The sequence below is a fragment of the Bufo bufo genome, chromosome 3, assembly GCF_905171765.1.
Source record: "Bufo bufo chromosome 3, aBufBuf1.1, whole genome shotgun sequence".
Classification (NCBI taxonomy): Eukaryota; Metazoa; Chordata; class Amphibia; order Anura; family Bufonidae; genus Bufo; species Bufo bufo.
The window spans coordinates 603863669-603886214 of NC_053391.1; the positions used below are offsets into that span (position 1 = coordinate 603863669).

Below are 22546 nucleotides of genomic sequence, written 5' to 3' on the forward strand. Positions count from 1 at the left end.
AGTTTCTGGTATTTGAGGCCTACTTGAAAACTATCCCAAAAAGGATATCTTACATTGAAGGTACTGATAGTGTCATTCAGAAAAACCTAAGACACACGCTACCGTGCAGATAGAAGTCTGATTCTGAGATTAAACCTTAACCTGTCACACAGTGCAAAAAAAAAACAGGTCTCACATTTCTATTCAAGCAAATCTGTACTGTTTTAGCTGGTCAAGTTATTTGTAGCGACCGTAAAAGCCCTATTTTTTTTCTGGGTTGAAAAACTATTCCCAAATTTGCCATTCTCAAAATTGTGGTGAACGGGAACAATGAGGAAAACATCTAATAAGGGACGCGGACGCGGACGTGGACATGGTCGTGGTGGTGTTAGTGGACCCTCTGGTGCTGGGAGAGGACGTGGCCATTCTGCCACAGCCACACGTCCTAGTGTACCAACTACCTCAGGTCCCAGTAACCGACAGCCATATTTGGTGGGGCCCAATGCCGTTCTAAGGATGGTAAGGCCTGAGCAGGTACAGGCATTAGTCAATTGGGTGGCCGACAGTGCATCCAGCACGTTCACATTATCTCCCACCCAGTCTTCTGCAGAAAGTACACAGATGGCGCATGAAAACGAAGCCCATCAGTCTGTCGCATCACCCCCATGCATATCAGGGAAACTGTCTGAGCCTCAAGTTATGCAGCAGTCTCTTATGCTGTTTGAAGACTCTGCTGCCAGGGTTTCCCAAGGGCATCCACCTAGCTCTTCACCAGGGGTGGAAGAGATAGAATGCACTAACGCACAACCACTTATGTTTCCTGATGATGAGGACATGGGAATACCACCTCAACACGTCTCTGATGATGACGAAACACAGGTGCCAACTGATGCGTCTTTCTGCAGTGTGCAGACTGAACAGGAGGTCATGGGTCAAGACTGGGTGGAAGACGATGCAGGGGACGATGAGGTCCTAGACCCCACATGGAATGAAGGTCGTGCCACTGACTTTCAGAGTTCGGAGGAAGAGGCAGTGGTGAGACCGAGCCAACAGCGTAGCAAAAGAGGGAGCAGTGGGCAAAATCAGAACACCCGCCGCCAAGAGACTCCGCCTGCTACTGACCGCCGCCATCTGGGACCGAGCACCCCAAAGGCAGCTTCAAGGAGTTCCCTGGCATGGCACTTCTTCAAACAATGTGCTGACGACAAGACCCGAGTGGTTTGCACGCTGTGCTATCAGAGCCTGAAGCGAGGCATTAACGTTCTGAACCTTAGCAAAACCTGCATGACCAGGCACCTGCATGCAAAGCATGAACTGCAGTGGAGTAAACACCTTAAAAACAAGGAAGTCACTCAGGCTCCCCCTGCTGCCTCTTCTGCTGCTGCCGCCTCGGCCTCTTTTGCTGCTGCCGCCACCTCGGCCTCTTCTGCTGCTGCTGCCGCCGCCTCGGCCTCTTCCTCTGCCTCTGGAGGAACGTTGGCACCTGCCCCCCAGCAAACATGGGATGTACCACCAACACCACCACCTGCGTCACCAAGCATCTCAACCATGTAACACGGCAGCGTTCAGCTCTCCATCTCACAAACATTTGAGAGAAAGCGTAAATTCCCACCTAGCCACCCTCGATCCCTGGCCCTGAATGCCAGCATTTCTAAACTACTGGCCTATGAAATGCTGTCATTTAGGCTGGTGGACACACACAGCTTTAAACAGCTCATGTCGCTTGCTGTCCCACAGTATGTTGTTCCCAGCCGCCACTACTTCTCCAAGAGAGCCGTGCCTTCCCTGCACAAACAAGTGTCCGATAAAATCAAGTGTGCACTGCGCAACGCCGTCTGTGGCAAGGTCCACCTAACCACAGAAACGTGGACCAGTAAGCACGGCCAGGGACGCTATATCTCCCTAACTGCACACTGGGTAAATGTAGTGGCGGCTGGGCCCCAGGCGGAGAGCTGTTTGGCGCACGTCCTTCCGCCGCCAAGGATCGCAGGGCAACATTCTTTGCCTCCTGTCTCCTCCTCCTCCTACTCAGCTTCCTCCTCCTCTTCTTCCACCTGCTCATCCAGTCAGCCACACACCTTCACCACCAACTTCAGCACAGCCCGGGGTAAACGTCAGCAGGCCGTTCTGAAACTCATATGTTTGGGGGACAGGCCCCACACCGCACAGGAGTTGTGGGGGGGTATAGAACAACAGACCGACGAGTGGTTGCTGCCGGTGAGCCTCAAGCCCGGCCTGGTGGTGTGCGATAATGGGCAAAATCTCGTTGCAGCTCTGGGACTAGCCGGTTTGACGCACATCCCTTGCCTGGCGCATGTGCTGAATTTGGTGGTGCAGAAGTTCATTCGCAACTACCCCGACATGTCAGAGCTGCTGCATAAAGTGCGGGCCGTCTGTTCGCGCTTCCGGCGTTCACACCCTGCCGCTGCTCGCCTGTCTGCGCTACAGCGTAACTTCGGCCTTCCCGCTCACCGCCTCATATGCGACGTACCCACCAGGTGGAACTCCACCTTGCATATGCTGGACAGACTGTGCGAGCAGCAGCAGGCCATAGTGGAGTTTCAGCTGCAGCACGCACGGGTCAGTCGCACTGCGGATCAGACACACTTCACCACCAATGACTGGGCCTCCATGCGAGACCTGTGTGCCCTGTTGCGCTGTTTCGAGTACTCCACCAACATGGCCAGTGGCGATGACGCCGTTATCAGCGTTACAATACCACTTCTATGTCTCCTTGAGAAAACACTTAGGGCGATGATGGAAGAGGAGGTGGCCCAGGAGGAAGAGGAGGAAGAGGGGTCATTTTTAGCACTTTCAGGCCAGTCTCTTCAAAGTGACTCAGAGGGAGGTTTTTTGCAACACCAGAGGCCAGGTAGAAATGTGGCCAGACAGGGCCCACTACTGGAGGACGAGGAGGACGAGGATGAGGAGGAGGTGGAGGAGGATGAGGATGAAGCATGTTCACAGCGGGGTGGCACCCAAAGCAGCTCGGGCCCATCACTGGTGCGTGGCTGGGGGGAAACACAGGACGATGACGATACGCCTCCCGCAGAGGACAGCTTGTCCTTAACTCTGGGAAGCCTGGCACACATGAGCGACTACATGCTGCAGTGCCTGCGCAACGACAGCAGAGTTGCCCACATTTTAACGTGTGCGGACTACTGGGTTGCCACCCTGCTGGATCCCCGGTACAAAGACAATGTGCCCACCTTACTTCCTACACTGGAGCGTGATAGGAAGATGCGCGAGTACAAGCGCACATTGGTAGACGCGCTACTGAGAGCATTCCCAAATGTCACAGGGGAACCAGTGGAAGCCCAAGGCGAAGGCAGAGGAGGAGCAAGAGGTCGCCAACCCAGCTGTGTCACGCCCAGCTCCTCTGAGGGCAGGGTTAGCATGGCAGAGATGTGGAAAAGTTTTGTCAACACGCCACAGCTAAGTGCACCATCACCTGATACGGAACGTGTTAGCAGGAGGCAACATTTCACTAACATGGTGGAACAGTACCTGTGCACACCCCTCCACGTACTGACTGATGGTTCGGCCCCATTCAACTTCTGGGTCTCCAAATTGTCCACGTGGCCAGAGCTAGCCTTTTATGCCTTGGAGGTGCTGGCCTGCCCGGCGGCCAGCGTTTTGTCTGAACGTGTATTCAGCACGGCAGGAGGCGTCATTACAGACAAACGCAGCCGCCTGTCTACAGCCAATGTGGACAAGCTGACGTTCATAAAAATGAACCAGGCATGGATCCCACAGGACCTGTCCATCCCTTGTGCAGATTAGATATTAACTACCTCCCCTTAACAATATATTATTCTACTCCAGGGCACTTCCTCATTCAATACTATTTTTAATTTCATTTTACCATTATATTGCGGGGCAACCCAAAGTTGAATGAACCTCTCCTCTGTCTGGGTGCCGGGGCCTAAATGTGTGACAGTGGCCTGTTCCAGTGGTGGGTGACGTGAAGCCTGATTCTCTGCTATGACATGAATACAGATTCTGCGCTGACATAAGGCCAGAATCTTTGTTACGGGACCTCTCTCCTCTGCCTGGGTGCCTGGGCCTAAATGTGTGACAGTGGCCTGTTCCAGTGGTGGGTGACGTGAAGCCTGATTCTCTGCTATGACATGAAGACAGATTCTGCGCTGACATAAGGCCAGATTCTCTGTTACGGGACCTCTCTCCTCTGCCTGGGTGCCTGGGCCTAAATGTGTGACAGTGGCCTGTTCCAGTGGTGGGTGACGTGAAGCCTGATTCTCTGCTATGACATGAAGACAGATTCTGCGCTGACATAAGGCCAGATTCTCTGTTACGGGACCTCTCTCCTCTGCCTGGGTGCCGGGGCCTAAATGTGTGACAGTGGCCTGTTCCAGTGGTGGGTGACGTGAAGCCTGATTCTCTGCTATGACATGAAGACAGATTCTGCGCTGACATAAGGCCAGATTCTCTGTTACGGGACCTCTCTCCTCTGCCTGGGTGCCTGGGCCTAAATGTGTGACAGTGGCCTGTTCCAGTGGTGGGTGACGTGAAGCCTGATTCTCTGCTATGACATGAAGACAGATTCTGCGCTGACATAAGGCCAGATTCTCTGTTACGGGACCTATCTCCTCTGCCTGGGTGCCTGGGCCTAAATGTGTGACAGTGGCCTTTTCCAGTGGTGGGTGACGTGAAGCCTGATTCTCTGCTATGACCTGAAGACAGATTCTGCGCTGACATAAGGCCAGATTCTCTGTTACGGGACCTCTCTCCTCTGCCTGGGTGCCTGGGCCTAAATGTGTGACAGTGGCCTGTTCCAGTGGTGGGTGACGTGAAGCCTGATTCTCTGCTATGACATCAAGACAGATTCTGCGCTGACATAAGGCCAGATTCTCTGTTACGGGACCGCTCTCCTCTGCCTGGGTGCCTGGGCCTAAATGTGTGACAGTGGCCTGTTCCAGTGGTGGGTGACGTGAAGCCTGATTCTCTGCTATGACCTGAAGACAGATTCTGCGCTGACATAAGGCCAGATTCTCTGTTACGGGGCCTCTCTCCTCTGCCTGGGTGCCTGGGCCTAAATGTGTGACAGTGGCCTATTCCAGTGGTGGGTGACGTAAAGCCTGATTCTCTGCTATGACATGAAGACTGATTCTGCGCTGACATGAAGCCAGATTCTCTGCTATGGCATGAAGAGACTGATTCTCTGCTGACATGAAGCCAGATTCTTTGCTATGGCATGAAGAGACTGATTCTCTGCTGACGTGAAGCCAGATTCTCTGCTATGGGACCTCTGTCCAATTGATATTGGTTCATTTTAATTTTTTTAATTTTTATTTTAATTCATTTCCCTATCCACATTTGTTTGCAGGGGATTTACCTACATGTTGCTGCCTTTTGCAGCCCTCTAGCTCTTTCCTGCCCAAAAGTTCGGGTCTCCATTGACTTCAATGGGGTTCGGGTTCGGGACGAAGTTCGGATCGGGTTCGGATCCCGAACCCGAACATTTCCGGGAAGTTCGGCCGAACTTCTCGAACCCGAACATCCAAGTGTTCGCTCAACTCTAATTGTCAATAGTGTATGCTAATGATGTGCTGAGTTTTATTTCATATCATATCTCTAGGAATGGACCATGATATCATATATGTTAGTGGGTTATGTGTCCTGGCATCTTGGAACCAATTTTAGATTGGCCTAATTATTTAGATAGTGGGCTAAGACTGCAAAGTGAATGTTTGCACCGGGAGATAATAGGCCTAGCTATGAACATGAGGTCTCTCAACAGATGTCTAATAGCCCTACTACATACAACAATGCTCTTAGAAACAATGGAATTCACTTATCACTACCAGCAAATATTTGTATGCATTTTAGGGACACTAAACTATGTAAGTTTACAGCATTAAATTAGGAGCTTTCAGGCAAAACAACATATTTGCTTTCAAGCATGTTTAGCAGGTTGAAAACAACATATTTATCCAAGGCAAAAAGCCATATGCAAATCGATCTGTTTTGAAAAGTGACCAAGCCCAGTTTTTTTTCAAGATATAAGTAAAAGAGACAGTGCATCGGTTCTCCTGCTTAACCTGACTCCATTTTATCTTCAGTCTTCAGTGAAGTAGCTGCATCTACAATGCGTCGGCAACATGCATCGCCTTCCAAAGGCTTTAGCTCATCCTCTGTAGGAGGCGGCAGCAGGATCAGCACCAGCTCATCTGTTCAACGTGGTGGCTCAAATCTTTTTTCTGCACCTAGTGGAGGCTTTGGTAGCGGAAGTCTTCTTAATCTGGGCAGCAAAAAAACATCTGGTTTTGGATTTGGCAGCTCGGGAACAAGCAGAGGATTCAGTGGTTCTGGAGGTGCAATTCCATCTCCAGGTATTGTAAATGTAACCATCAACCAAAACCTCTTAGCTCCATTCGCTGTAGATATTGATCCCAACATTTCAGTAGTCAAAAAAGAAGAAAGAGAACAGATTAAGACCCTAAATAACAAGTTTGCATCTTTCATTGACAAGGTACAATATTTTACATATTCTACTTTACTTTTTCAAGTGTTATTGCTAGTAATGTCCTCAAATTCAACAGATAGATCTCATTTTTATAATGCTATTGTTTAACTAATTATGCTTGTTAAACCTAACATTAGATATCATCATCTATAAAATAGTGTTTTCTGTATCTCTGCATATGTCTATGTTGCTGTAATGATGATTTACTGGTGTATGTATTTGAGTTGTTTTAATTAAGCTCTGCACCTTATGTGTCATGTTTTCTTTTCATAGGTCCGATTCCTCGAGCAGCAGAATAAAGTTCTTGAGACCAAATGGAACCTGTTGCAGCAACAAGCTGGTCAAGCGAGTGCAAAAAGTAACATTGAGCCTCTCTTTAACGCTTACATAAACTCCTTGAAGAGCCAGTTGGATGGCATACTGGGTGGTAAAGGTCAACTTCAGTCAGATTTAAGTAACGAACAGGATCGGGTCAAAGAGTTTAAAGGAAGGTAAGTTTGTAAAACTCTGCAAAGGGGCTTAAGGCTAAATTCACCTCTTTGTTTTAGGTTCCATTCTGGTCTTCTCTAGGTAGATAGATTCCATCAAAATCAGTGCATGCAGGACTTTTATTTGCTGAAAGTGAGGACTTCTGAATGGAAAACAAATCTCATTAATGTCAATGATGTCTGTTCAGCGCCATTTGGTTGAGTTATGTGCCGTATCTGCACTTCTGTTATCTTCATTGCTCTACTCCTCTAATGGAGCAAAATATCTGAAATTGATAGTAGTGGTGAAAACACAGCCTTAGGCCTCATGCACACGACAGTGTTTTTTCACTGTCAGTGATTTGGCTTCAGTGGTCCGTGTCCGATTTTGCTTCAGTTGTGTTTCCTTGTGTCTTCCTTTTTTTTTGTCTGACAGGGGAAAAAAAAGTAAGGTTAATGAAAAGTGTAATTTTATTGCACCATGGTCTTGTAGAAAAAAACGTACATGGACGCGGACACAGATGACATACCAGTTGACAAGAATAGGACAGGTTATATTTTTTTGACGGACTGGATTCACGGACGCGGAGAAAAAACTGAGGACTATCAGTTTTTTTTCACAGCTCCATAGAAATGAATGGGACCTCCGCTAAACTGTGAAAAATGACATAACGGACGCGGATGCACACAACGGTCATGTGCATGAGGCCTTAGGGTGGGAACAAAGTTTTAGCTTGGTAGCAATCTTCTTCAGGATTAATTAATCTGTCTTAAATACTATATATTACATAGATAGTGGAACACTGCTATATTCTTATCTTCTATGTCACACTTAACAGTCTAAAGGGCTATTTATATGAGCTAAGTTTTCTGGCAGCAGACCGTGCCCTGTCAAAAGCATCTACGGCCAGCAAGTAATGTAATTCTAAATTCTGTTGTGCTGCTATAGGACATATTTAATTAAGACAACTGATGAAAATTATTTTCCTTTAGGTATGAGGATGAAATTAATTACAGAGCTACAGCAGAGAATGAATTTGTGCTGGTCAAAGAGGTAAGAATGCTGACAATGTGATGAGGACACATGCTTTGATATATATATATATATATATATATATATATATATATACATATACAGTATATTTATATATTTTTTTTATTATTATTATTATTTTTAGTTTACTTTTATGAAGGGAATTTATTTTGTCATGCTACAATAGATATTCATGTCCTTATATTCATATGGCTTAAACATATTCAGATATTACCTACCAAATATAACACTTGAAAGAATCTATGAATGTGTCTTAAAAACCCTCTGTCAGCATGATAAACCCTATGAAACCAGTTAGGATTCATCATGCTGATTAAGAGACTACCTTTATTTTGTCTGTATGTTAAACAACTCCAGGGGCATCTGTTTTATTCATATGCAAATAAGCACATTATAGCACAAAGGGAAAAGGTGAATCTTTGGAGCACTGCTTTTATAACATCCCTGTGCTCCGCCCTCCTCTTGGATTAGAGGGCTGGACATCAGTATTCTGAGGGCAGAGCTGTGTTATAGCATGTACATATCCTATACACTACTTACTATAGCCTTATCATATTAAGTATAGAGGTTTTTTATGTTTAGAAAGCTAATACATATTACTAGTTTATTCACAGGCACAATTAATGATTATAAAGACATCAGTAATATGTATAAGCTTTCTAAATATAGAAAACAACTCTTCTCAGAAGGATAAGGCTATAGACTGAAGGAAATTGGTCAACCTTGCATATAGATGTCCCAGGTTCAAATTCTAGGAAATACTTCTAGATTTTTTCTAGATTTTTTTTCAATTCTTTCCTCCCTCATTTAATCTATGATAAAAGGCTATACTCTCCCTATGTAAAAAGATCCGAGTCCTAGAATCACTACATAAACGCTCCTTCTCGGAGTCACAACTACAAGAGTTGTCAAATCTTAGGGCAGAAATGAAATCCCTCCTGCAATACTCCACAGCTAAATACTTTTTAAATTCACAGCACAAATTTTTCGCACATGGAGATAAGGCATCTAAATTTATGATACACAAGATAAAAAACAGAAGATCAGCAAATTATATCCACCAAATAGAATCCCCCCAGGGTACTCCCCTCTACTCCTCTAAACTAATAGGAACCCAATTCCGTGAATTCTATAAATCCCTATACAACCTACCTCAAACGCTTACTCCAAAGGCCCATTCCTCCCTTCTATCTTCACAAACTAAAATTAGCTTCCCCGTTCACATTAGAGGAACTAACTGCAGCTTTGCAACAATCCCCCCCTGGCAAAAGCCCAGGCCCAGACGGGCTACCTGTCTCATATTACAAAACTTTCCGGCAACACATCCTCCCCCATCTGCTGTCACGGCCAGGCCCATGACCGTGACTTCTTACCGCATGCAGTTGCCGGCGGTTTTGCATGGGTCTTCAACCACGGGTGAGGGCCGCTTGTCTGTGGCCTCACTTGTGGTTGCCGCGGGCAACCAGTGTTGTTTTTAGCAGCAGAGCAGCCTGAGCGTCGCTAGGTAGCTTGCTGCCCTGGCATGTGGTCACACCTAGCAACCTTTTGTTAGGTGTGTGTGTTGTGTGCACCGTGTGGTATGTTATTGTGTGCACTTTCCCTTTATGTATGTGTGTTTTCCCTTCTGTGGCATTGGAAGGGTTAACTTCCTTCCCAGTGTGTGTGTGATGTCACTGGGTGTGTCCAACCTTTGGGTGTGGCCACTTTGGCCTATATATACCCTCTCTCTAGCAGGGCTCAGTAGGTTGCTTCAGTCTTGCTAGCTGAGGCAGCCTCCTGTGCTTTCCATTCCTCTGTGAGAGCCACCACTGTGGTCATAGGTTTCAGTTCAGGTTTTATGTCTTATTAAGTTTATGCTTACCTGTATGTGTCTTGTCTGGGTGATGGTCTGTTGGGATTTTCCTATGTTGGTTTGTGCAGCTAATGGTTCTGGATTCTCTGTGTTAGGGATCCAGTCAGCAAGGCTGTGGCAGGTTGGTTGAGCTACTGAGTTCACCTGCCATTTCCGTTAGTCTGTTTATGTTTCCCCTTTTTCCCAACAGCTTGGCCGTTGAGACTCCTGCTCCTCCGTGCCTAGGAGGAGTAGGTCGTCTTACCCTGACTCCTAGCGCAGGGACTGGACGGAGGGTGAGTTAGGGATCCGAGGTTCCTGTGCATGGGTCCTCCTACCTTTAAGGTCGGCCCATGCAGTTAGGAGTTAGGGTCAGGGTAGGGACGCTGCTAGGAGGTGACCTGCTCCCTATCCTGTTCTCCTGGGTCAAGCAGCCATACCACCACCTGGCTGCACACGGCTGAGGATTTCCCCCATCCTCAGCCGTGACATCTGCTCTTAGTTTGTAATCTTGCCTTGCAAGGGAAACAGCTCTCCAGAGATATGACAATGGCCCATATAACCCTGATACCCAAAGAAGGGAAAAACCCAAACCAATGTGCCAACTATAGACCTATTTCACTTCTTAATATAGACCTCAAATTACTAGCGAAGATGCTGGCAAATTGACTAATAACCCTTCTCCCATTGTTGGTGCATGGGGATCAGGTGGGCTATGTCCGCGGCAGAGAAGGCAGAGACAACATGTCCAGGGTTCTAAATGTAGTATTTTATTCTAACATCCGCTCTAAATCTCTTCTTCTCCTGAGTACAGATGCAGAGAAAGTTTTTGACAGAATCAATTGGACATACCTGCAACAAGTTCTATATGGATTTGGCCTACCTGATCCCTTTGTACAAGCCACCTTTGCAATGTATTCCCAAGCATCTGCCTCGGTCAAAACTAACGGTGACCTGTCTGATCCCTTCCGCATTCAGAATGGCACCCGCCAAGGATGCCCCCTCTCCCCCCTGCTATTTGTCCGAGCTCTGGAGCCCTTTCTTCTTAAACTGAGAGCAGATCCAGAAATCCGAGGAATATTGTTGGGAGGTCAGGAGCATAAATTAACTGCCGCAGATGACATTATGATCATGACCTCTAACCCAGAAAGTTCGCTTACAGCGATCCAAAATCATCTAGATACTTACAGCTCCCTTTCTAACTTCAAAATTAATATGAAAAAATCACTAGTGATCTGCATCGGGATCCCCTTATCTACAAAGCATAGCTTGAGGAACAAATCCCCATTTGATTGGTAATCTCCCTTACTAACTTATCTAGGGATTAAGATAAGCCCCAATACATCTGAACTCTTTTCACTTAACTATTCCCCTTTATTACAATCTATTACATCTAGCATAGATAAACTAAACTTCCCTACTCTTTCATGGTTCGGCCGCAAAAATCTCCTTATGTCATTGATATTACCCCGTCTCACATACCTCCAACAGGTCCTACCAATCCATGTACCTAAATCTTACTATAAACTCCCTCCGGAAAATATTCTGCTTGTTTATTTGGAACGGGAGGAAACCAAGACTTTCATACTCTTTGATCTCACGTCCCAAACAAACAGGAGGGATCGCTTTACCAGACCCCGAATTATATAGTAGGGCAGTGCTCTTGTCCAGAGTTGTTAAATGGCTTACAACTTCCAACCCTAAGCCATGGGTGGCAATGGAACAAGAACTCCTGGACAAACCGTTACATTCGCTTCTTCTAGGAAACGCTAGCTTAACTAATATCCCCTCCTCACCTTACCCGATCATTCAGGCCACCCTCAATGTGTGGACATGGCTTCAATCCACTCTCTGTTCAATACCCTTTCCATCCCCTCTTCTTTCACTTAATGATATTTTAGGAACAGCACTTCCTGCTGTGACCGATTGTACCCCACGTGAATTGAGGGAATCAACCACCTCTATTTCATCATTCCTTGGGCCCACAGGTTCTCTACTTCCCATCAAAGAAATCCAAAAGAAACTTACCCCACACCATCAATGCCTGTCCCCCATTTCCTATCTCCACTCATTTATCTCCCACCATATATCTAGTGGCGACCTCCTTTGCCCACTAGTATGGCTTGAATCACTTATTGTTACCCTAATCCTCCCAAAAAACGTATCTCACAACTATATAAAAGATTAAACACACCTTCCATACTTGTTAAATCCGCCTTTATCCAGCAATGGGAACAAGACTTTAATCAGGAATTTTCCCTCTCAACACTGCCAGACATACTCTTATCTCCCCACAAACTATCCCGGTGTGTCTGCACACAGGAAAATGTATACAAACTATTGACTAGATGGTATAAAATGCCAGAAATAACATGCCTCTTCTCTTCCACGGCCTCAGACAGATGCTGTAGATGCCTCAGCAATAGAGGAACCTTCCTACATATTTTGTGGGACTGTCCTCTCAATAATTGGTGGAAGAAAATCTTTCACATTAGTAACCAGATTTGCCACACAGGAGTGCAGATGTCCCCTTGCAAGGCTCTACTCAATTTATACGATACAGCCAAGTCACATTCCCCTCCTTTCCTCTTTAGACAACTGCTTACAGCTGCTCGCCTACTAGTGCCAAAATATTGGCTATCCACAACCCTTCCCCTCTTAGAACAATGGAAGCAGAAAATAGACCAACTATATCGCTTCAAGGAACTTTCCTCTTGGGAAGCCCGCAACCACCAAAAGTTCCTAAAAAAATGGCGATTATGGCAGGAATTTAGATTCCCTAACTAACCTTACACGTTGTATTTACGTACCTATAATAACACGTATGGTTTAATAAGCATATTCTTGCTCAAACTCGCAAACCACATAACATCTCATCTTAAATCTTATGGAACTGTGGATCATATTCTGCAACAACAGATTGTTTATATATTTAACTGTAATCCTGTGGATACGTCTTATGTACCATCTCTACTAATGTAATATGTATTGTCAGAATGTATTACATCTCTATCGCCCAGGCTACTTTGCATGTACCTTGTTACGTTACTTTTATTAAATAAAACATTTAAATAAAAAAAAATAAAAAAAAAGCTATAGTCATAGTTTATTAGTATATTGAGAATATAAGTTTTCTGTGCTTAGAAAACTAATGCATATTGCTGGTTTATTCCAGAAAGCTAATACATATTGCTGGTTTATTCACAGGCACAATATATGATTATAAAGACACTAGTAATACAGTATGTATTAGCTTTCTAAGCATACAAAAACTCTATTCTCAGTTCCATTCGGTCAACAAATGACCATGTTATCGCTGATGATGGACATTAGCCCCAGGTCTCTGCTGTTTAAACCAGCAGAAACTCTGTGGCTATGGTGCCTGCTGCATTCTGCAGTGGGCTTCTTCTTTAAAGACTCGATGTCCCCTGTAAATAAAGGGGTTCATTTTAGAAAGAATGTACATTACTTGGCATTATATGTACTAACTTAAATGTGTCTTTCTGGAATTAACAATAAATAAATATTCTTACTAATCCTCTACTTAAATCTGTCTGATCAACCAATCACTGACTGATATGGGTGTGGTCAGTGATTAGCTGAGCTGTTAAATTTTTTTTATGTTGAACCCCTTGACAAACACTTTGATTACATTTTTCTCAATGCATTCAAAGATTAGCATTTATTGGGAGGTCCTCTGACAAAACGACAATGAGTAACTGAAAAGCTTAAAAAAGAATACATGTATTATAAAGTTAGTATAAGGAAATCAATCTCTTCTTGCTCTCCATACTCAGTGCAAACATTTCAGAATTTTGATTTCATAAATTGTAATTTCTTCGTCTTCTTAATTCCTAGGATGTGGATGCAGCCTATCTACAAAAGGTAGAACTGGAAACTAAATTAAATGGACTGAATGATGAGATCGCCTTCCTGAGATCTCTGTATGAACAGGTAACTAATGCCAGCCACACACATGAGAACAGGGGCAAATTAATGGTATCATGGTCCTCGAGCAGTATAGAAAATGTAAGCTCCCCCCTGGCCCAGAGCTTAGTATTTTAAATGGCTTGCCAGATTTAGGATATCTATGTACACTGACTACATTAAATGTATTTATGAATTATAGATTGGTAAGTGCACATTAAGTACTTACAGTACAACGGGAGCCTTCCCAGCATTTACATTGCACATATACTGCGAAACCAGTGTGAATTCATCTTTGTATACACATACACATATCACACACAAACATTTCACACAGATGTTTGAAAAGGCCCTGGCACTCACTGCCTTCTCTCAGCTCACCAAGCTACTATACGGCCATGTGACCATTGAACATGACATCACATTGCCTAGGCAAAGCTGGAGAAGGCACTAGCTTCTCAAACAGCTGATTGGCTGGGGGTCCCGAATGTTGGACGCCCACTGATCAGATACTGATGAGGATAGGCCATCAGTGTAAAACTCCAGGAAATCCCCATTAACTGTATGTTAACTGTACATTAACTGTACCAGGTAAAACAGATAAGGAAGCTTCCATACTGCTTCCTGCTCTGGCCCCACCGGTCATGTAATCGCAAGTCATGGGTGTCTGTGTGAGCTGCTTATCAGTGGCGTGCCAGCGCAGGTCCTTTCTCTGCCCCCCCCCCAATACTTAAAAAAAAAATTGTACCCCCTCACAGTAGTATTGCCTTCATTGTACAACCTTCATTGTGCCCCCTTCACAGTAATAATGCCCATTGTGCCCTCTTAATAGTACTAATGCCCACTGTGCTAGTAATGCCCTCTGTGCCCCCTCCATATTAGAAATCTCCATTGTGCCCCCTTCACAGTAATAATGCCCACTATGCCCCCTTCACAGTAATAATTCCCTCTGGCTCTGTGCCCCTGTAAGCCGTGTACCGGGGTGGGCTCCCCAGGATACAGCGAAGTCACAGACAAGAAAAGCGACACTGACACCAGCTTTATATGCAAGAACAGAAACTTTACTTTGACAATAGTAATAACACAACAATAAAAATATACACAGACTAAGTTATACCCCAGGCCCACAGTCACCGTCCCTGTCCGAGGGACAGGCCTAGCTCGATGGCGCACACAGCAGAGCCTGCAAGTCGTGCTGTGCCGCTAAAGAGGACACACCTAGCCGGTGGCAGACGCAGCAGAGCATGCAAGTCAATTACTGCGCCGCAGTCCAGTACAGTAAGGCCTAACAAAACATATAACCCTAACTATCTAACTAATACAAGGCCTAGGCTAGTCTCTGTTACTTTAGGCGCCACACAGTATAATACAATCAGTAACCAGATGTAATTACCTGTGTCTGTTCTGGGCCCGAGGATGCTGCTTACCCGGGATGGCCACCAACCTCTCAGCAACCGTGCGGCCTTGCTTGATAATAAGACTTCTGCCCACACGCTGTAAATGGTCTTCCTGGAGCAATCTCTCTTTCAATGAGCCGGATCCAGTAAGGGGACAGCAACTACTCTCCTTCCTCTGCCTGTCCATTCACTCCCGGACATCCGCAAGCCAGGATGGAATCGGATTCAGTCTCTCACAGAACAATTCTTCCATCATGTCAGATCAGCTCAGACTTCCTGGTTCACTCAGAAGCAGCCTGCATGAGTCATCACCTGCTTTACATATGCAAATCCCAGAGTGTGCTGGTTGTAGCTGCAAAACAGTGGCCTCTAGTGCCCGGAATTCCAAATGACAGTTTCCATACAATTTAGGCATAAACATTATACAGGCAGAGCTGTTCCACAATCTCATACCCCCTCCATAGTAGAAATGCCCAATGTGCCCCCTTCATATTAGTAATTCCCTCTTTGCCTCCTCCATAGTAGTAATGCTCTTTGTGCCCCCTCATAGTAATAAAGTCCTCTGTGCCCCTTCTATAGTAATAAAGTCCTCTGTATTAAAAAACAAAAAAAAAAAACAAACAGTAATTATTCACCTTGTCCCGCTCCTGAAGCTTACATACCTCTCCTAATTGCAGGCACAGATCACTCTGCAGGACTGTGTGGGCGGAGCTTATGCAGATTTCTGGGCTTCAGGCTCCGCCCACACATGATGGCAGCGTCTTTCTGCTTCACCATTCTGTGCGTCGCCGGCCTGAAGGAGGGGAGGAGCGTGGGAAGCTGAGCGGTGAGAGACAGGATTGCTGCTCCCAGCGCTCCAGCAATGAGCTCTTCCATCTGCATTGATGGAAGCACTCATTGCTTCTGGCACCCCCCTGAGAACCTGCACCCGAGGCGGACCGCCCCAAACGCCACTCCCTTAGTACACCACTGGTTGGTAACATCTAACACTGCTACCTAGAGGTTCCGAACGCCGCACACTGAATGTTACCTGCTGACACTGCTCCTCCACCTCCAATGAATCCTGGAGGACGCAGTGTGAGTGGTAGCAGCTGCAGCTCTTTCTATTCTTGTGTGGTTTGGGTTGCCATGGGCCCCACAAGGGCCTTAGGCCCCCAGGCAGCTGCCCAAAATGCCCATATTATAATCTGCCATTGCATGCGATAACTATTGTCCAAGCACTGGTTCCGCCGACAGCTATCTCTACCGAAATCTCCCCAAGAACAAAAATATCTGACAGTTATCTGAACCACCCTATCCTTATTTCACCCCATTATTTGCTGTTAGGGGAGAGTTATACACATTACCTGTAGGTGGTTAGCTAATCCAGTGAACATTGTCAGGTTTGGTCGACATACAGTACATCTAATCTGTATGATAGGCTTAAAGGGGTATTCCCATCTCAGACATTGGTGGCATATCACTAGGATATGCCAGCAATGTCAGATAGTTGTGGGCCTCACCTCTGGGACCTGCTCCTGTCTCCAGAACAGGCACCGCAAAGTGAAGGAGTGCACACCGTGCAAGCGTAACCTACCTCCATTCACTGCTATGGGAGTCCCAAAAATAGCAAAGATCTGATTCATCTATTTCCGTCAGTCTCATACTTGTGGTATTTTCAGAACTCTCAAAAAAGTGTATGGAGAGCATGCGCTCATGTGTGTCTCAGTCTACTTTTCCTTCCTTAGCCATTTAAGATCTGCAAATTAAATCATGATCCCACTAGATCTGCAAATTAAATCATGAACCCACTCAAATTATGAAGAAAATAATATATTTATAGCATTGACAATATGGACAGGATGGTAAGATAACATTTTACTATGGCTGTTTTCCTCATTTTCTTCTTTATTCTGTATTTCCAGGAGCTTGGTGAAATGAATCAACAAGTGTCCGACACCTCTGTCATTCTATCAATGGATAACAATAGGTCCCTGAACCTCGACGACATCATTGCTGAAGTGAAGGCTCAATATGAGGACCTAGCTGCCAAGAGCAGAGCTGAAGCAGAAGAGGGCTACAAAAACAAGGTTAGAAAATGTCTTCAAGCTAACTATGGACGAAGAACACTGTAATGTGTTTTAGATTTGTAGTATAATTGGTTATATTACAATCAGTTTGGTTGTACTATTGTAGGATGTACAGGAGGATGGCGGCAGTGACACTGAGGCAGTGGTTGTAGTCAGCATTTTTTTATTTTTATCGTAGGTTATGCAGAATTCAGGAACAAACAATGCAACAAGCACTAATTCTTGACAGGTCACCAAATACACAGCAGTGTAACAGCCCATATGTATACTGTACTGGCAGTCCTGATCATTAGCAACCACTTGGACAACTACATAAGTTACTAAGGCAAAGTCTCAGCTGTCTTTGCATGTATTGCCAATGAACAGTTCAATTTATCAGGCACTCCTGTTCTCATTACTGACTGTTTCACTTTCCACTGTCCCTTTGTTCTGATTTGGGGTGTACAAGCTATTTTGCTAGTGCAGAGACCTCCAGTACCCGGCCGGCGCTTTTCCTGAATTCATGCTCCAGAACTGTGGCTGTGTGAGGCCACCTCCCCATTGAGATACTACTCCGGTACTGTTCCCACAATACTGCAGGGGAAAGTTAGTGGTCAGTCTGCAACACTCACAGCAGACCTCAGATCACTCTGCCCAGCACTCTGCATATGTGCTTACATTGGTCCTGTTTTCTTTCTGTCTTAAGACCCTTCATAGGAGGGGCATGTGACCAAGAGGTCCTGCTGCATGGACACAGTGCCATAATATCAGTTTGGACACTAGGTTGCAGCATAGCAATGAACATAAAAAAATCATAGATATTGTATCTCAGGCTCCATGAAATGGATGTGATGCACATTACAGTATGAAGGTACATTACAGTAGATAATAGCTGTCAATATAAAGGTGTAGTGACTATACAAAAACTAGTTATCAATCATCTCAAAGATTGTTAGTGAGGTCTTTTCAAACCATATATGACTAACCACACAGTTTTATCACAGTTGTTAGATATTGCGAGCATAAATATTTCTTCAAATAAGTGTTAAATATTTAAATCTCAAGGAAGATCAGTTAAGGGGTTATCTGTAGCACAATTTCCTTGATGCTGTAATTGTAATGTCACAGATCTTTGATTTTCCTCCTGTGCATAACTGTAGTTGTAGTGCAGCACCCTCTATGGGTCTGATCAGTATCTGCTCGGTCGGGTATCAGACCCACACTTATAAGATACCTATGACCTATCCTGAGGATAGGTCACCAGTTATAAAGTATTGGAGAACCCTTTTAAGTGCAAGAACATTATCTATATGTCCTAGGCTTTTTGCTATTTAGCTATAATGTGGGGGCTTTTTTTGTATTCAAAGAATGTGTTACATAGCAATTCAACCTTTTGTTATGCTGTCGTCAACTAGGCAATAGGAAAACATTCCTAACTTTGCTCAAAGGCCTATTCGATTGTACAGTAATTAAGCCCCTGGGCATGCACTTAGCCACCAATTGAATGAAATTTAGGGCGAGCATCCAAATCAGTCAAGTTATCTAAAGCAGTTGCCTGGCCTAGGAGCCAACCAACCCAATGCTCTGAACCTGTGCCAAATAAAAAAAAACATATATATAAAAAAACAGTCCACAGTCCTGCCATTTCCCCATTCCCAGCCGCTTCTGCAGTGATGTGCTGTTTATTGAGGCGAGCGATTGGCCGTCTTGATAATGGGACCAAGTCACTTCCAGTCAGGTGGGTACCAGAAGTGGACGGGCACTTGGCAGTGGCGTGATAACATCACGATTGTGGAGAGGTGAGTGTTTTTGTTTTTAATCTGGTACAGATTCAGAGCATTGGGGAGGTGAGCTTCTAGGCTGGACAATACCTTTAAATCTTGAAAAATCCTTCAGAAAGTGGGGGTACAGCTAATAAGTGTAGTCTTAGGCTACTTTCACACTTGTGGCAGAGGAATCCGGCAGGCAGTTCTGTCACCGAAAAACGCATGCAAACTGATTGCATTTTAAGACTGATTAGGATACTGATCCGTCTTAAAAATGCATTGCAGGAACGGATCCGTCTGTCCTTTTGTCATAAGGACAAACAAATCAGTTTAGATTTTTTTTTTCTTCACATTTTTACCAGAAGGACGGATCTGGCATTCCTGTATTTTGAATGCCGGATCAGGCACTAATACATTCCTATGAAAAAAAATGACGGATCCAGCCTTTCAGGCAAGTCTTCCGTTTTTTTGCCCGGTGATAAGGCTACTTTCAGACTTGCGGCAGTGTGATCCGGCAGGCAGTACCGTTGTCAGAACTGCCTGCCAGATCCGCCGATCTGCATGAGACTGAAAGCATTTGTGAGACGCATCCGGATGCGGATCCGTCTCACAAATGCATTGCAAGAACGGATCCGTCTTTCTGCTTGTCATGCGGACAGAAGGCTCAGTCTTGTATCTTTTTTCAACTTTTTACCGGTCTGAGCTACGGTTTTATCTCCGGCGAAAAAAAACTGAAGACTTGCCGGAATACCGCATCCGGCATTTTTCCCCATAGGAATGTATTAGTGCCGGTTACGGCATTCCGGTATTTTGAATGCCGGATCCGGCAAGTCTTCAGTTTTTTTCGCCGGAAATAAAACTGTAGCATGCTACGGTTTTCTCTTTTGCCTGATCAGTCAAAATGATTGAACTGAAGACATCCTGATGCATCCTGAATGGATTACTCACCATTCAGAATGCATGGGGATATACCTGATCAGTTATTTTCCGGTATAGAGCCCCTGTGACGGAACACTATGCCGGAAAAAAAAAACGCTAGTGTGAAAGTACCCTTAAAGGGGAATCATACTTACCTGAACCCTGTCACTGGGTTCTGGCTCTTTTGCTAACCTAGGGCCGCTGCAGCTCTTAGGTCTCCCAACTCCAACATCTGGGTTTATGTGGGTCACATGTTTGCTGCAACCAAGGACTGGCTGCAACGGTGATGTGTCTCCCATGTGTCATGCGACCCAGTGACATGACACATGGAAGGCATGTTGCTGCTGCAGCCAGTCATAGGCTGTAGTGGCTAAGTAAGCTGCAGCAGCTCAGAGTTAGGGAAGCGGTGGACAACCCCTTTAATAACTCAGTTTAATATATTAGTGAATTGCATACATTAGGAATTGCAGTCCTATCTTTTTGTTTTTGTTTTTTTTTCTTCCCTTAACTTTGGCTGTTTTATAATTTTTTCAACAGTTCCAGCAGTTGCAAAATGCAGCTGGCCAACAAGGAGATGAGCTGAAGAACACTAGGAATGAGATTTCAGAGCTTAACAGAGCAATCCAAAGACTTAAAGCTGAAATAGAAAATATAAAGAAACAGGTAATGTTCCCTGTTTTTATTCTTTTAAATGCAAATGTGTCAATCCTTTTCACTTGTTCTTACCTTGACCATGCACTGACCGTTTCAACAAGTGTATAACTGGCCGTGCCTATCTTTCTATCAATTGCCCTTTTCCAGATTGCCAGCCTTGAACTTTCCATTTCAGAGGCCGAAGACAAAGGAGAGAGGGCTCTAAAGGATGCCAGGAATAAGCAGGCTCAACTGGAGGAGGCAATGCAAAAAAGTAAACAAGAGAAGGCCCGTCAGCTTAAGGAATACCAGGAGCTGATGAACAACAAGTTGGCATTGGATGTTGAAATTGCCACCTACAGGACACTACTAGAAGGCGAGGAGAGCAGGCAAGTTACATTCCAGCAGTAATATACTGTTACATTTTGTGCAAAGTCCTACCAAAGCAAAGACAGAAATGAAGAACCTATAGGTGGTGCCAAAATGGTGATAATCATAATTTTCAGCACTTAAAAGTTAATATATTTTTTACTTTTTTTTCTACAGGATTTCAGGAGAAATTACTAATCAAGTCAATGTCTGTAAGTATTTCATCTTGATGCACTAAATATTTTGTAAGGCCTCTTTCACACTTGCGTTGTCCGGATCCGGCGTGTACTCCATTTGCCGGAGGTGCCCGCCGGATCCGGAAAAACGCAAGTGTACTGAAAGCATTTGAAGACGGATCCGTCTTCAAAATGCGTTCAGTGTTACTATGGCACCCAGGACGCTATTAAAGTCCTGGCTGCCATAGTAGTAGTGGGGAGCGGGGGAGCGGTATACTTACAGTCCGTGCGGCTCCCCGGGTGCTCCAGAATGACGTCAGAGTGCCCCATGCGCATGGATCACGTGATCACATGGATCACGTCATCCATGCGCATGGGGCGCTCTGATGTCACTCTAGAGCGCCCGGGGAGCCGCACGGACGGTAAGTATACCGCTCCCCCGCTCCCCACTACACTTTACCATGGCTGCCAGGACTTTAGCGTCCCGGCAGCCATGGTAACCACTCTGAAAAAGCTAAACGTCGGATCCGGCAATGCGCCGAAACGACGTTTAGCTTAAGGCCGGATCCGGATCGATGCCTTTCAATGGGCATTAATTCCGGATCCGGCCTTGCGGCAAGTGTTCAGGAATTTTGACCGGAGCAAAAAGCGCAGCATGCTGCGGTATTTTCTCCGGCCAAAAAACGTTCCATTCCGGAACTGAAGACATCCTGATGCATCCTGAACGGATTTCTCTCCATTCAGAATGCATTAGGATAATCCTGATCAGGATTCTTCCGGCATAGAGCCCCGACTACGAAACTCTATGCCGGAAGAAAAGAACGCAAGTGTGAAAGAGCCCTAATCTATGCAAATGAAAAATTAAGATTTTGCCATATTGTATCATACATTACTAAAAGTTCTAAAAGGTCTTAACTATTCTGATAATTTACTAGTTTTTCATAAACTGAGCATGAATTCTGGTAGTGTGCACTGTGTGATCACTTTGTGTTGATAGAGGGTGTCCCACATTTGGAGTCCTCATCCAATTAGCCAAAGTATAGAGCAGCTTTCACTTACTATAGACCAACACATCTGTATATTACATAGACAGACAATTTATTTCAAAGGGCTCTGTGTAATACCTAATTTCCCCTATGGATTGAATACCTATAGCCTGGTTCCTTGCAAACTATAGGCAATCATAAATGGTCAGTGTAATGTTAGGGTTCCCGTTCAATAGAAAGACATTGTGCAGACAAGCCAAACAATTGCTAGGTTTTTGTGTTAAACATACTGTAACATCATGGATCTTCCAGATATATGAAAAGAATCCAATAAAATCTCCAAATTCTTTCTACAGCTGTTGTGAACTCTGCTTCTGGGGGTGGCCTCTCCTATGGCTATAGAGGCAATACTTCAAGCTTATCTGCTTCGCAACCAGAAAAGAAGCGTGCAGCAGTGAAGATCATCTCAACCACTGAAAGCCTGAGATCCATCCATGCATCCTAAAGA

At 45.0% G+C, this 22546-nt stretch overlaps 1 protein-coding gene across 1 annotated transcript; it reads left to right on the forward strand.

Annotated features, from left to right (window-relative positions):
* Window positions 1–6088: 6088 nt before the first annotated feature.
* LOC120993958 (keratin, type II cytoskeletal cochleal-like) lies at window positions 6089–22543 on the forward strand. Its single transcript, XM_040422418.1, has 9 exons — window positions 6089–6472; window positions 6740–6957; window positions 7927–7987; window positions 13677–13772; window positions 17047–17211; window positions 20412–20537; window positions 20676–20896; window positions 21054–21088; window positions 22395–22543. Exons 1-9 carry the CDS (start codon window positions 6089–6091, stop codon window positions 22541–22543), a joined length of 1455 nt encoding a protein of 484 aa, XP_040278352.1.
* The last annotated feature ends 3 nt before the right edge of the window (window positions 22544–22546 follow it).

Bases quoted from the DNA above. Each gene is read 5' to 3' on its own strand.
- LOC120993958 (XM_040422418.1), top strand. From the start codon at position 6,089: ATGCGTCGGCAACATGCATCGCCTTCCAAAGGCTTTAGCTCATCCTCT. The intron at 20,538-20,675 runs GTAATGTTCCCT...GCCCTTTTCCAG, and splicing joins TAGAAAATATAAAGAAACAG to ATTGCCAGCCTTGAACTTTC. The intron at 21,089-22,394 runs GTAAGTATTTCA...TTCTTTCTACAG, and splicing joins TACTAATCAAGTCAATGTCT to CTGTTGTGAACTCTGCTTCT.